Source organism: Heliconius melpomene, chromosome 13 (assembly GCF_056956725.1).
Source record: "Heliconius melpomene rosina isolate 202511_hmr_F chromosome 13, ASM5695672v1, whole genome shotgun sequence".
NCBI lineage: Eukaryota > Metazoa > Arthropoda > Insecta > Lepidoptera > Nymphalidae > Heliconius > Heliconius melpomene.
Window position 1 is genome coordinate 16268339 of NC_140401.1, and position 14152 is coordinate 16282490.

General features: G+C 36.1%; 2 protein-coding genes across 2 annotated transcripts in view; one reads left to right on the forward strand and one right to left on the reverse strand.

Annotated features, from left to right (window-relative positions):
- Naa15-16 (N-alpha-acetyltransferase 15/16) overlaps nt 1-14152 on the reverse strand; it is a 72401-nt gene that overhangs the window by 49473 nt on the left and 8776 nt on the right. The gene's annotated exons all lie outside the window — the stretch shown is intronic.
- Nucleotides 970-11469, forward strand: LOC146533161 (uncharacterized). Its single transcript, XM_085196372.1, has 2 exons — nt 970-1186; nt 7735-11469. Exon 2 carries the CDS (start codon nt 7735-7737, stop codon nt 11020-11022), a length of 3288 nt encoding a protein of 1095 aa, XP_085052498.1. The 5' UTR covers nt 970-1186; the 3' UTR covers nt 11023-11469.

A 14152-nucleotide genomic window follows, 5' to 3' on the forward strand; every position in this document is an offset into this window, starting at 1 on the left:
ATAATCTCTGTAATTTTTAACTACTTATATGTATTTGTATTGCTTTAAATTTTACAGCTTGTTTAAATAAATTTGGTAATTATTAATAATTATATTTTGAAATAATTCATCCATACAAAATAATTTCACATTCGCTTAAACTTTATAAAATTATTTTCTAGCTTAATCTCCGAGAATTCATTTTTCAATTATGTACCTATTTAATTATAAAATAAATTACCGTGACGGTAATTTCCTTTATAACAACATAATTCGTAATTTTACGTCTTCTGGTACCGCTTGGTGATGGACGGTTAACTTGAATCTCGGTCCCGTTCTCATCCGGCGACCTTCCGAGGACGCGCCGATGTCGATGACACTGATTAGGACGCTCGTTCACCAAATAGCTTACGATAGCCGCAAGAACGTTTGGCTATAGAATTTCATAGAGAAGGTGAGCAATGCGAATATTTCCCATATTTAATTCATATTAAATACATATGATCCATTCTTAATTGCTAAGGTATTCCGTTTTTACTCGTAATATTTAGATATTATAAGCAAATTCAATATTAAGTAATCTTCGAAATTCGATAGGCTAACTTACCCAATTATTTAACACTTATGCAAACACGCTAATTTCGACGTGTATTTACAAAACTGATGCGATATGCAACTCAGCTTCCCCATACACACGTCACTGACATATCGCTGATGTATGAACTTGTCATATTTCGCATTAATCAACGAAATTACCCAAATAGCAAACAGAACATAACGTAAACCGTTATTCCAACAGTGATCACAACAAAGGTTGGCTACCACCAACACTGGTACAGGACCTAGGTAGGTATACTATACTATATACCTACCTACTACATACTACACAGTATTAGGTAGGTAGCGAGGCAGTAGTGCATCGCGATAGGTAGTGTGTGTCGGGCGGCGCGTCGGTGTGCGTGCGGCGTATTTACGCGCGCGCCCCTACCACCGGCGGCACTCATGCGCCGCGCGACCCGCCGACCACACGCGCACCCCACCACGCACCGCGGCCCTGCGACACTGCGACACTTGCCACTCAGCCACACTGTGGCCAGTGACCGAACACCAGTGATAGTGAAGTGACATTACCGCAACCCTCGTGATATGTGCTGAAGAGTGTACCACAAGTGTTTTGTAGTAGCAGCCTCAACCGTTCACACTAAATGTAAGATCGTGTTTGTTATTTATAATATTTTTTTTCTCTCTGTCATAATTAATTCGGCCCGGCCCCCGACCTAGATCTCACGAGCTCGGCACCGGTATACCAACAATGTAATCGTATCGCGACATTAATATTAATTTTAAATTTCGCAGCTAGCCCAAACTATGAGACCCGTTGACGGTCACATATAAAGAAACACCTGTGAGAAAACGTAAACAAAAGACTCTCAAAGAATTGTTACAAGTTATAACAAAATACTCTGTGAAACATTTACATAAATATTATACTGGAAAATTTATTGAAGTGAGCAAATCGTGACATACGCATTAAGGTCTACCGGTGGATCTTTCGAGTATTAATATAATTATCTTAAAGCAATCGTCCCACGCACTTCTGATTCAGTTGTCATTAATAATAAGAAGTGAGTACTACGAGTGATAAATAAATTGTAGTAATCTTAGACGCTTACGAGTCTTCATTCATAATAGCCTTAAACAAAACAATAATAACGTAATTAATTAGTGCTGTTCATTCAAAAAAACTAATTTAAACAGTTAATGATAAATTACGAAGCAATTAAAAAATATAATTGATAACGTTAAAATTTATATTTAGACAATAATTTAGTATAAACGTATTTAACGTAAAACATTTAGGGACTAGGTACTAAAAATAACTTCCGAGAATGTAAATAGAATTTACAATGATACATAGATCTAATGATAAAAATATAAGTCTCAAAGTTGAAACATCCGCGTAACGGGAGTTGGAAGCGCGAAGAGACGCGTGAGAAATACTAATTTTATGCTCCATCAGTTATTACGTGACTATTATTTATTTCATTGAGTGACAACGCGCTAATGAATTCCGAATATAGATATCAATTTCAATAAATATTAATACATTAATTCTAAAAATTAATAAACAAATATATTCAAACGGACTTTAAGATAAAATTTTAATATAATTCGTATTTTAGAATAAATGGTTTTCATTTATAACGTAAATGAAGAAATTACATTAATAAGTAATTGAAAAATCAAAGCGAGATGAAAGTAGCGCGGTTAATGAAAGTGCACAGAGTTGTACCTGCAACGCTGACATAACACCATAAATAATCGACACACACACCGTTTCTGCCGTAGGTAACTGCCGATACGTGAATTAATATCGAGATAAGTCTTGCAATAAAAGGAAGTATTACAATTCGTTTTTAAACGTTATTCGATCATTTATGCCCAAATGGTGTGAGAACAACATAACAATTACGAAGGCGGATGTTAAAGAACGAACGTTTTCGTATTTCCCGAAACGTACAAAACTAGTTAAAGTTAATAGTGATATAACTAGAGAGTAAACAGATCATATCACAATGGTCAAACGAAATAACACCTAGTTCTGATCTACAAATAAGATTGCCGACTGTTTTGAACGACAATAGTTATATTATGCAACATTGGGACAAGTCTTCAACAAATTTTGAATTTTTTTAGCAAAAGGATTCTAATATTTCTATGTTATGGGGAAATTGAACGTAATATTTACACAAATTCTATCATACTAAGCTTTGAAGGCTACCATCAAATGCCATTAGCATGAAACCTGTTTCATTGCATACCGTTCCGAGCTAAATAAAGACTGGCATTCAGAAAACTATACACTTCTCAGTTCGTAAGAATGTCGCATTCCCAACTAAGGTAGCGCACACGGTATCGTATACGGTACCGGCGTCACCTACGGAGGAGGTTAACCTAACCTTTAAACTTACGTCCCTGTCTAGACAAGACAACCTCAACCATGAATCAGTTTAGAAACGTCACTTCTTAGAAAACTATTAATATGGCTATTAACTAGATTATTTATTGATGACATCAGAAAACAGTGTCACTGCGATACAATGTTTAACTAAGCCTTTATTTTGCGTCATATTAATTGAAATTAATATTAATTTACATCATTTATTTGTGAGCTCGGTAATAGAGCTTTTTATAAAGATCAATACAGTTGACACATCTCAATTTAATGTAGTGATGCGTTCGATCAACGATTTATAACGGTCAATCGAAGCAGAAGCAAAGCGAACTACTGTCAATGATACACAAGTATGCAATGTTTACATATTCAGTGTAAATAATCTAACAACATTTAGTTCTAATTGAAGCTGTATGTACGATGATACTACAAAATGACGATTACGTCACCTCTTGTGGACGTCAATAAAAAAATCGAATCCGGCTCATGACTCGTGACGTGTTATCACAAAAAACTAAAACATGATTTAAGAAAACTAAAAAGTGTTAAGAAAACAATGCGCGCGCGCAGCCTCCTTCTGTTGTTCAGTATAACAATAACAATAGGTATTTTCCCAGCTAGTTGCGTTTGCACGTCGCTAGCCGCTGAAGTCATTTGTCGCGAGATATTTTACGTATGAAAAATGTACTACCTTGAAACTAATTAGCTCGTATAACGATCAGATAGTGGCTAGCTAAAGCGATTGGCAAAAATTTCAAAATATGTTTATAAATATGCAGCTTTCCTCGAACTACGAGCGAAGGACTCGACTCGCAATCTAAGGTTGCCTATTATCCGCCACGCTCCGAAAAACACCTAAAGGTAGCGCCACAACGGTGGAAAAATTTTGAAACGCATTGCGCAAAGCGACTCATATTAAACAATATAAAACTAATAGTCGTTATCTCACCAGAATCAACTAATTGGTGTTTACTCCATAGCGCTTCCCATCTCCATCCGATTGAAACTATCTTAGTAGCGAGTGTACTCACCGTGCTCTCTTTGCATGCAAATTTAATCTTACCTGCAACAATAATAATAAGGTTAATTGATTATATAACTACAAATATGCTATGTTTATACGCTTAAGCGTAGTGGAAAGCCATCGACTTAACGAGGCACGTCTACGTGATATAATTTACCAAGCCCAGTTTAAATTATGTGAAAAATACGAAAATTTCTATGTTTCGTAATAGCAATTACCGACCAACTACATAAGAGCAAACAACGCCACATTACATAGAAGATTACACACAATAACTCTGAATGTGTCCACTGAGAAATTACGAAACAAAGCATCAAGAAAGTAGCAAACTAACAAAAGAAATGAAAGCTAATTCTTACTAAGAATAGCGTTAGAAATACTTATTCAAGTACACGATCGCACTATGTCACAGTAAAAATAGTTTTTTGTATCATAATACTATCTTTAAACATTAGGAAGTCCTAAAATGGAGAAATCTTTGTAAGTTGTTGCGGTCAACTATCTTTATCATGACGATTTTTTAAAATCTAAATTACTATTTGTAATGGCCTTGTTTCTAGTGAAATATCATAAAATGTATAAATAAAAACAAAACATGACTTAATATAATAAAAAGAAATAATATTTTTTCTGTATAATATATTTATAGTTGCACAAGTTCGATAATAACCTTGCAAGTTTCAAATACAGCGTGGGTATTATAAATCATAAAGCCACCAACAATGAAACGTATGACAGGAACATAGGCATACTACGAAATAGTTTGCTACGCGGCCCCGAAGGCGGCGCGTGCGCACTCACAAACCGTATTAAAGACAGTCACGACTTCATGAACCGGACCAATTTTTTTGTAAAACGACCTTAACATAACACCAGTTAATACTTAAAACCGAAGAAATTGTCATTTCAATCTTAAAACGTCCAACAAAAGGTAATACTAAAAATGGCAACTATTACAATATAATTGCTATTATTAAATATAACGAATAAAATGGCAAAATAAAAATAAGTTCAAGTTGTTTATAATGAACAACCACCGAGCCAAACTAAATCAAGTTGAATAAGAACTTGACTCTTAAGAATTCTCACATTAAAACCCAAGGTCACCAGATATCCAGATAAGCATATAATTTCAAAGTTATCTACGCATCTAGTAGAATTATATAAATGTTAGACGACATAAAGTATAGGCATATGTTAGAGGTGCAACGTAGTGTTCCAAACAAGTTGTCAGGAAGGTTTCGCCTTGACCGGACGCTATGACAATTATAAATTGAGCCGTGACATTATTTGTTATTTGTATTTATCGATGAATGCACTAACAGCTTCTGAATAAATTATAAGCGAACTGGCACTGATACAAATTATTAACAATCTTTTTTTTAACTTGCGTTTTTTATAAAACTTTACAAGAAAATAATAAACAAAGATTTAATTCGTTTTTTTTTATAAATACAATATTATATACTACTATACTTAATACGTACATAAAAAAATCAAAAAAAAATAGGGCATATAAGGATTAACAACGAGACCGAACACTGCTCTAATTCTTAATTTGTCACGGTTTCGTAAGCTGCGAGCTTAACGCGGTTATGATCTTGACTCGTGCCTTAACAGCGCTTGGATTTAACTAAATTTTAACTTCCAATCAAAAACTTTCGACATGGTTATTAAGTCTTAATTTTATTTTACATTTGCAATTATTGACTAATTATTTAACAGCAAGTTTTATACTACATCGATTTGTTATAATTTTCAATTAACGAATTACATATAACTGTATATTTAAAAATTATGTTAGGCAATATGTAACGACAATATTATAAAAGGTTAAAAATAATGTCCTAGTAGAAATAAAATCAAGGCGCATATGTCAAAATGTTTGAAGTAATTAAGTTATAACGAGTTTGGCCGTCGGCGATCATTGTACTTGTGAATTTCCATAATGTATAAATAAATATAGCTTGCATATGTAAAATCTGAACCATTTTTAACAGTTCAGTATTTTCCGCAAAATTCAAGGAGATCAATATACAATTACAAAGTATATCTACAAAGTAAGTTGAATATTGAAGGCTAGAAGCAATTACGTAAATTGCCACTTGGTACGTCTAACGCGGATTCGATAGAGTATAGCTTATATCCTGTTAGAAACGAGATATTACAAATTCCGATTATTCAAATGAAGGAAAATTACTACTTGTCATAATGTCAGAGATTAATGAATAGTTTTTATACTGCAAGGGGCAATAAAAGTTTTATAATGCGGTGAAAATGCAACCGGCGTCCTGGCCAGCCAGTGGTAGGTGTGTAGAGGCAATGGAAAGTTGGCGGTCTGGCAATGTCGAGCACTGAATACAAATTATTGACAATGAATCAAGTTTCCCAACGCCATTGCAGCAAGAAGATAAGAAAGCTTGTGCATCTTTGTGATAAAGTATCAAACTACCAAACTACTTTTTAATATCGAAAGATATACTAAAATAAAGTTATAAACTTTAGAGGAACAATTGTAGGTTTTTCGAAGGTAAACTTGTAGTGCAAACGAAAGGATATATTCAAGATGAGTCCCGCAAATGTCAAACTTTATAAAATACTCGTGTTGAACTTTGAAAGTTATTTGTGGAATATTACAAAATAAACTCTTGCTAATTTAATGACAGTATATGTTGTTCCTGTACATCACATCATATCAACTTAATTACTATTTTTTGAGTTCATATATTACTTATCGCTTGTGGTTATATTAGCAAAAATAAGACGAAATATGAATTAAAAGCATATTGTTTTTTAATGTATATAAAAGAATAAAATATAAAATAATTTACACTTTGACAGAAAAAAGATCACAGTGACCTACTGAGTGAGATTCAGTAACAATAGAAATGAATTGAACATTATTGAAGTACTGATGTTGCTTGAACTTCGCAATTCAGTAAAGCATGCTGTTTTTATAGCACATAGTCTTGTCAGTTATCAACCAGTTATATATAAAAATAAGTAACGTCATAAAATTGAACGACAAAGACTAAGAAGACTAACGGCTTCCTAAAAGTATTCATGTGTTTACCTTTTAACGACGCATGTATTAAAGTACTTATAATATAGTTAATATATTGACATTACAAAAACACATGCTAGCTATATTACGACAAGTATTTTTTAAAGAACTTGAACAACCAAAACTTGTTTGAAAACATAAATAGCACTAGCAACCGACATTTAAGTAAAACAACAATAAACATAATTTAATAGTCGTCGTTAATATAATATTCCGTAATATAATTACAAAATACAACTTCCAATTTCTAACAAGTAAACCGCACAGCACAACCTCATTCTAATTTAACGTAACCTGCAGAAACAAAAGGCACTTAAGTAATTCAACCTTAAATTAAAAAAATGACAGTCTATTTTGTCGCAGACCAGCGGCCTTCCTGCCTCGTGTTCATTACTCGTTAATTTCCAAATTAAACGGTTGATTCTCAATGCCAGCTGGCTCGGAGGTGGTCACTCGATGCGAATTCATAAAAGGCGGGTGGTGGCGCGCGGCCCGCCAGTGCCGTAACCACTGTCCGAACGTTTTATCTCGTGGCTCCTTTCACTTCGCACGTTCATGACCGACAACAGACTATATCGAATATATCTAGCGACTAACTAGCGACGAAATCGATATCTGAGATGAGTTATTTAGCTGTGCATGTGTTTACTATTAAAATAAGTGTTAAATGTTTACAATATAACTAAGAAGTGTTGTTTTCCAAACTTTCAGATGGTGAGAGGGGCGACGTCAGTGCTAACGCTAGCGCTGGCATGGGCATGTGTGGTTCGCGCCAGCGTCCTTGTGCCCACCTACGTGTTGCCGCCTGACTCGTTCATACGTGATCAACGTTCACTCGGTGCGCGGCCCGACACCGATCCCGCTGAATCGCAACGAACAGTGAAGCGATTAGTTGGCGGACATATGAAGATTAAGCCCGAAAAGGAATTCGGAAACGCCAAAAACGCAATAGGCTCGGACTCTAAAAGTGAAAGTGGTAAATTTGCAGGAGTGATTGTGCCGGATTTGTCAGGCGGCACTGTGGGATGGAACCAAGGAATCTGGGACGACGGCATGCTCATGTCGAGCGCGGGAGAGGGAAAAGATAGTGGAAAAATTAAAGAGGACGATGAGGAGAAAAAGACATTATCAGATCAAGTGGCAGAAGGAAAATATGGACTAATACAAAATGAAATATTCGCTAAAGACCCAAAAAGGCCAGGTATTTTGAGTTATGAGCCTAATGCCGAGACACGATCAAAAGATAATCTTCAAAGTCTTGGAGGTCTTAAGAAAGATGAAATATGGCTTGCAGAGGATCACTTATTAGTTCTCAAAGGCGGCTCATTTCCAGAACGCACAAAAGAAACAGAAAACAGTCCATGGCCACCGATCGATAATTATGAGGCGCCTAGAAGGCAAGTAAAATTACCACAAAAACCTAAAATACCACCGCCCTTTCCAGTTCGACTCTTCGACGACGGACCGCTCATCTTCCTTACACCAAACGGCAGTATCCCTGCGCCCATTTCCCCTCCTTTCACTCCAGGAGAAGGCGAAGGCCCTGTACCTCCTCCGTCATTCTTTTTCCCAGAGGGAGCGCTCTACCCCTCGAGTGATTATCCGAGAAACTCTTCTGCCGGGGGAGCGGCGTTGCCAAGTCCTCCGTTCCCATTCCTACCCGGGAATGCGAGCGAAGGGGCATTCCCTTACCCTCCATCCATGAACGGCTCTTTTCCAGACGGCTTTCCTCCGGGAGCAGCATTTCTACCACCACCCAGCAACCAAACAGACCTGTACGACGAAGACGACCCTTCGATCTACTATCCGCCGCCATACAATTTTTCTTATCGCACTGACTATAACAGTAGTGTACCAGCTGGACCTCTAGTACCTGGAATAATATTACCACCACCACCAGATTTCTTTGCTCCACAAGAAGAGAAAATGACGACCGATAAAAATAAAGTAACAAGACCTACGTCTACAACATATATAAGGTCAAAATCTACAACAAAGCAACCAACACAAACTACAGTATATAGAGTCAAACACAAAAATAGGCCTACAACAACAGAATCTATAAGAACGACCGAACTTCCCACAACAACTACGCCAGTTGAAATTGCTACTTCTCCAAAGTATAGAAAGGCTCAGAGAGTTATCCCAATACCACCGAGAAATCCAGTTAGAGTGCATAATCTACCGGATGAGATAATATCAAAACCGAGAACAGAAAAACCAACTTATAAGACAAGAACAAAACTTACATCAAAGCCTATATCAGTGTCTGTATTTTATGATTATCCGGAACCTATTTATAATATTAAGACTACGTCTGAAAAACCTTATATCATATACAAGGTACCACAAAAATTAAATAACGAAAAGGTAAATGAAGTGACGTCAACTCCAGTACCACTTAGGGCATATTATTCAAATATACAAAATGACGAAGGCCCCACAACAAAACTACAACCAGTTTACAATAGAAAGCCCAATGAAGATGCTATTGCTTCCTTTTATTTCTTTGATGAGCAACCAAAGAGTTCCCCGACACCTGAATCTTACTTTGATGGCCGACACTATTACAAAACTGTGCCTAGTCAAATACCATTCAAGCAAAACCAACAACAATCGAATTCTCAAACTGGTTTCTCCCCATCGGTTGACGTCGCATACGGTTCTATTGACCAGGCGGATGCTCTATTTTTATGGCCTCAGAAGCAAAGCCCCCACACGCTAACTCAAGAGTATTTTAGCGTGCAAAAACCTCGACAACAAGTATACGTGCCACAAGCAAAACCGCGACCAGATCCATTTTACCAACAGATAGCAGATATACAACATACAATTGAATTGTATACAACAAAGAGGCCCAAATCTCACTCTCACAGACCTCACACAACCAAACCTAAAGCCGTAACAGCAAGGCCTGTGTACCAGTTCAGTTACGAATCGAAACCTCGCCCCGACAAGTTAAATTTCAGAGCACCTAAACTCGACCCTGAGCCTTTCAGACCAATGGTGAGCTATAGCAAACCTTTTAACTTAGAAAATGAATTCAATGCTATTTCCTCGTCGGTGTCGCCTGGATATCACCAACAATACTTAGTTGAAAACGTGCAAGTCCATACAGAAAATCCAACTTCGTCGAGGTATTATCCTAAAACCAAAGTAAGAGACGAGGACTATGAAGATTCTATTTACAACAGAAATGTGTCTCCAAAAAGTAATGTAAATCATATTTTAGCCCAAACGGGCAAACCTGTATCTCGCGTAAATAAATACCCAAGCACCACACCGAGCCCGATTAGCCACGGTTATTACACTAAGCAAGACGAAAAATATATTGATGACATCACTAAAAACTCTTTTGATGTTTTCGGACAGAAGTTAGAAGATGGAATGCACGATGTGAACGGTCTGGCCGTCACGCCTTCACTGGCAAGTATAAAAACACCTGTCGATAATAATCTCAATATTCGATACGACTATGACGAACCACAGACACCGCCACCGAGTCTACTCCACGACACTCTCGTCAACGACCGACACCCGCGTCCTACAATAAACCCCTACAGTGAGCCGATCGCGCAGGTAAATCCTAACGCAGAGCTAATAGAGGCAACGAAGCCGCCCTCACTACTAGAGGACACGCGGGTAAACGACAGGCTCCCACATCCCACTATCAATCCTGACAGCGAGTTCATACCCATACCGAACCCAGCTTACAGGAGACAGCAGTACAGAGAACAGAGCCAGCCAGAGTTCGCCGGGGAGCAGTACGATTTGAACAGACCGTCATTGGCGGGAGACACGGATGTAAACTACAAGAGGCCCCTGCCCCCCATCAACCCCGACGCCGAATGGATAGGGCAAGGGGGTGCGGTGGGTGCGGGCGACGGACGGAGGGGGGCGTATGTGTCGTACAGGCTGCCGGGCGACGGCGCCCACGTGTACTTCCTGACGCCGCAGGCCGCCCGCGAGAGGTACCGCGCGCCCGGCTACGGACGGTGAAACTAAAGCTAGTCCCAACTTAGCCGTACATTGTGACTATACTTACGTGTAAATACAAAGCGAATGTGATGTTTAAGTGTCCTAAGTAGTATTAGAGTGGCGGACGACCGCGACCGCGTTGCCATAATATTTAAAACGTTACTGGACGCAGTGAGCCGCGACCGTCGTTGTGAAACGAACGAACTTTAATAAATTAAAATATAAACTATTTATTTAATTACTATTAAGAGACTGTGGTGCAAGCTTAGTGCTAAGTTATTTATTTATGTATGTCAGTATTGAACTCACGAGATGTGATACTGTAGTGTGGGTATGCTTGATGAATGTCGATTGTAACATTAAAATTTGTTGTGTAAACGAAATAATGACAAGCGTTTGTGATTTTGTATGAGTTTTTTTAAACAAAGGAATTTATTATAAGACTAAAAATAAAAAAAATATAATTTATGAGACGTTGTTTACATTAAAACCCGCTAAGTAGCCATTAAAGTTGCATAAGAGTTCTAGTTGCCAAACAAAGCATAATAAAATAGCAAAAAATACTATTGTTACGGAGAACACGGCGCCGTGGGATCGTATGCAAATGTATTCAATAAACATTAAAATACTATTAAAATTTTGCATTATTAAAAAAGTATTTAAAGTGTACATAAAACGATAAATTTACAATTTAACCATTATAAGAAATATAGAAAAAATGTTTAGATTTGGTTAATGAAACATCCTAAAAAGTTTCACAGTTTTAAACTGTGACATTCTATAAGATTTTTTACTATCAACAGTAATATTTATTAACGGATCTTCCTTCATAGTGCCTTAATATAGTTTGAAGAACAAACAGAATCATAGAATTGTTAAAGCGAATATCATTTACAAATATACATATATTTAAATAAACTGAATGTATAATATGTACATAAAATATTATAATCTAGTATGAAATATTACACTATTGAACGCATAAAATGTAATATTCATAAAGCGTAAAACAAAACCAACACAATATGACGAAATGTATGAAAAAATATTATTGAAATCATAATATCAAACAAATTGAAATAAAGAGAATGTCGACATTGCCAAATTAACTTTGTCTATAATAAGAAACTTTGACTATTAATATACTAATATAATAAAGCGGAAGAGTTTGTTTGTTTGTTTGTTTGAACGCTAAGATCTCTGGATCTACTGGTCCGATTTACTATGTTTTTGTTTTGTATGAAAGCTGCATTCTTCAGAAGTGCTATAGGCTATATAACATTACATTACACATATATACTAATATATATTAAAGCACATTCTAATTTGACATACAATTTATTCTGCCATGTTAATAACAACCGTCGCGTCGCTACGCAACCGTTACCGCGACATTTTGATATTATGGACGTAACATAACAGTCACAGACGTCACTGATTCGAAATGACCTATCCTTCGGGCGGCATAGTATGAGTATGATCGACGCGAAAATATTCTTATAGTAAGCAAGCAGGCGTAGCCGCGTCCGGGTCCACTAGTTAATATATAAAAAAATAAATAATTTAAAAGTTCTGTGTGGAGAACATAAATATATGATATAGATAATAATACATGATACACATAAATATAACTAAATAAATGAATTAATACTTGAATAACTAAACGTAAGATAAATAAAATCATGCTAAGCATACAAATACTTAATGAATGGAAATTGAATCCACAAATTTGGCTTTGTCAAGGACTACTATGCAATAGGCATACATAAAAAAATATTTTACACATTTCTCCAGTTGCGGTACATACAATCACGTCATTAAAACAAAAGTTTAAATTAGCGTAGGTTGAGCTTACTTAACTTTACAGAAATAGATTCAAATCTCGATAGGAAAAGTTATAGTGCAGCATTAGGTCCCGTCAATAGCCACATAGTATTTCGTTTTAGGTAGAGTGGAAAAGAATTGATTAAAAACAAAAGCAGCTTCGCGTAGACGGAGGTAACCTTATGTTAAGATTAATCATTTTCTGCTTTCCGCCCAATTATGTATTTGTAAGGGAAAAACAAACACAGATCGTAGCGTCTACAGTCATATGTTATGCTGCTGTGCCACAATCGAAATTGTAAAATATGAGTTAGTGAGTAAAGCATTATATTTCAACAATAAATTAAAACATTACGTTGAATTCAACGTTAGATATGGCTTGCTGAAGCTACATTTAAAGAAATATCTCTAGAATAGCATGCTGCTTGCATAATGCATGATACTTTAAATTTTTAAAAACACTTTCTAATCCAATAGATTCTAACAGATAATATATAAATAAAAATAAAAAAAAATCAGCTTCACACTGTATACCGTACACAGCAAGGTAGGGAACCTAGCGTTAAGACACTCCATTCTCCATTTTCTACCGAATTCTGGAGGCATTGCGTTTTGAGTAGCGGAACTCAACGCCGCAATTTGCCTCGATACCAGAGCAACAAAATAAAACTACAAGTTTAAATAAATATTTCATTTCGTCGAGTAGGGGTCGAACCCACAACCAGTCGCGATTACAGACAGGCATTTGTGTCCCTGCGCCACGACTGGCCTCACCTTAATATTATAAATTACGCGTCACGTTGTTTGTCCTCGATAGACTCCTAAACTACTGAACCGATTTTTATCAAATTTGCACACTGTGTACAGTTTAATCCAACTTGAATTGAAAGATAGCGTAGATATATATAGATAGCATATATATATATAGATAGCATATATATATAGATAGCTTAAATCTCAATTTATAATTGCAATATTATTTTATTTTAATACAAATTATTTGTTTATTATGGACATTAATTTATAAGTCATTTAGAATTGTTTGTTAGTTTCAAACGATTCTAAACAGTTGGCGATATCTGTTGACTGTATGGAAATAGGTAAAGATTCCAAAAATGGTGGTATGTTAAAAGTACAAAACTAGTTCTTCTACTTCACTAGTTGGAGAGGCACATTAAGAAGAAGAAAAGTATAAAAGTTTCATAGTTTGCAAACATACATTAAATATAAAAAACATGAACGTATAACGTAATGTATTAAGTAAATAATTTAGTAGTTCAAGCGGACGAAGCCGCGACCTGGTCGCTAGTATATAATACTATTATAT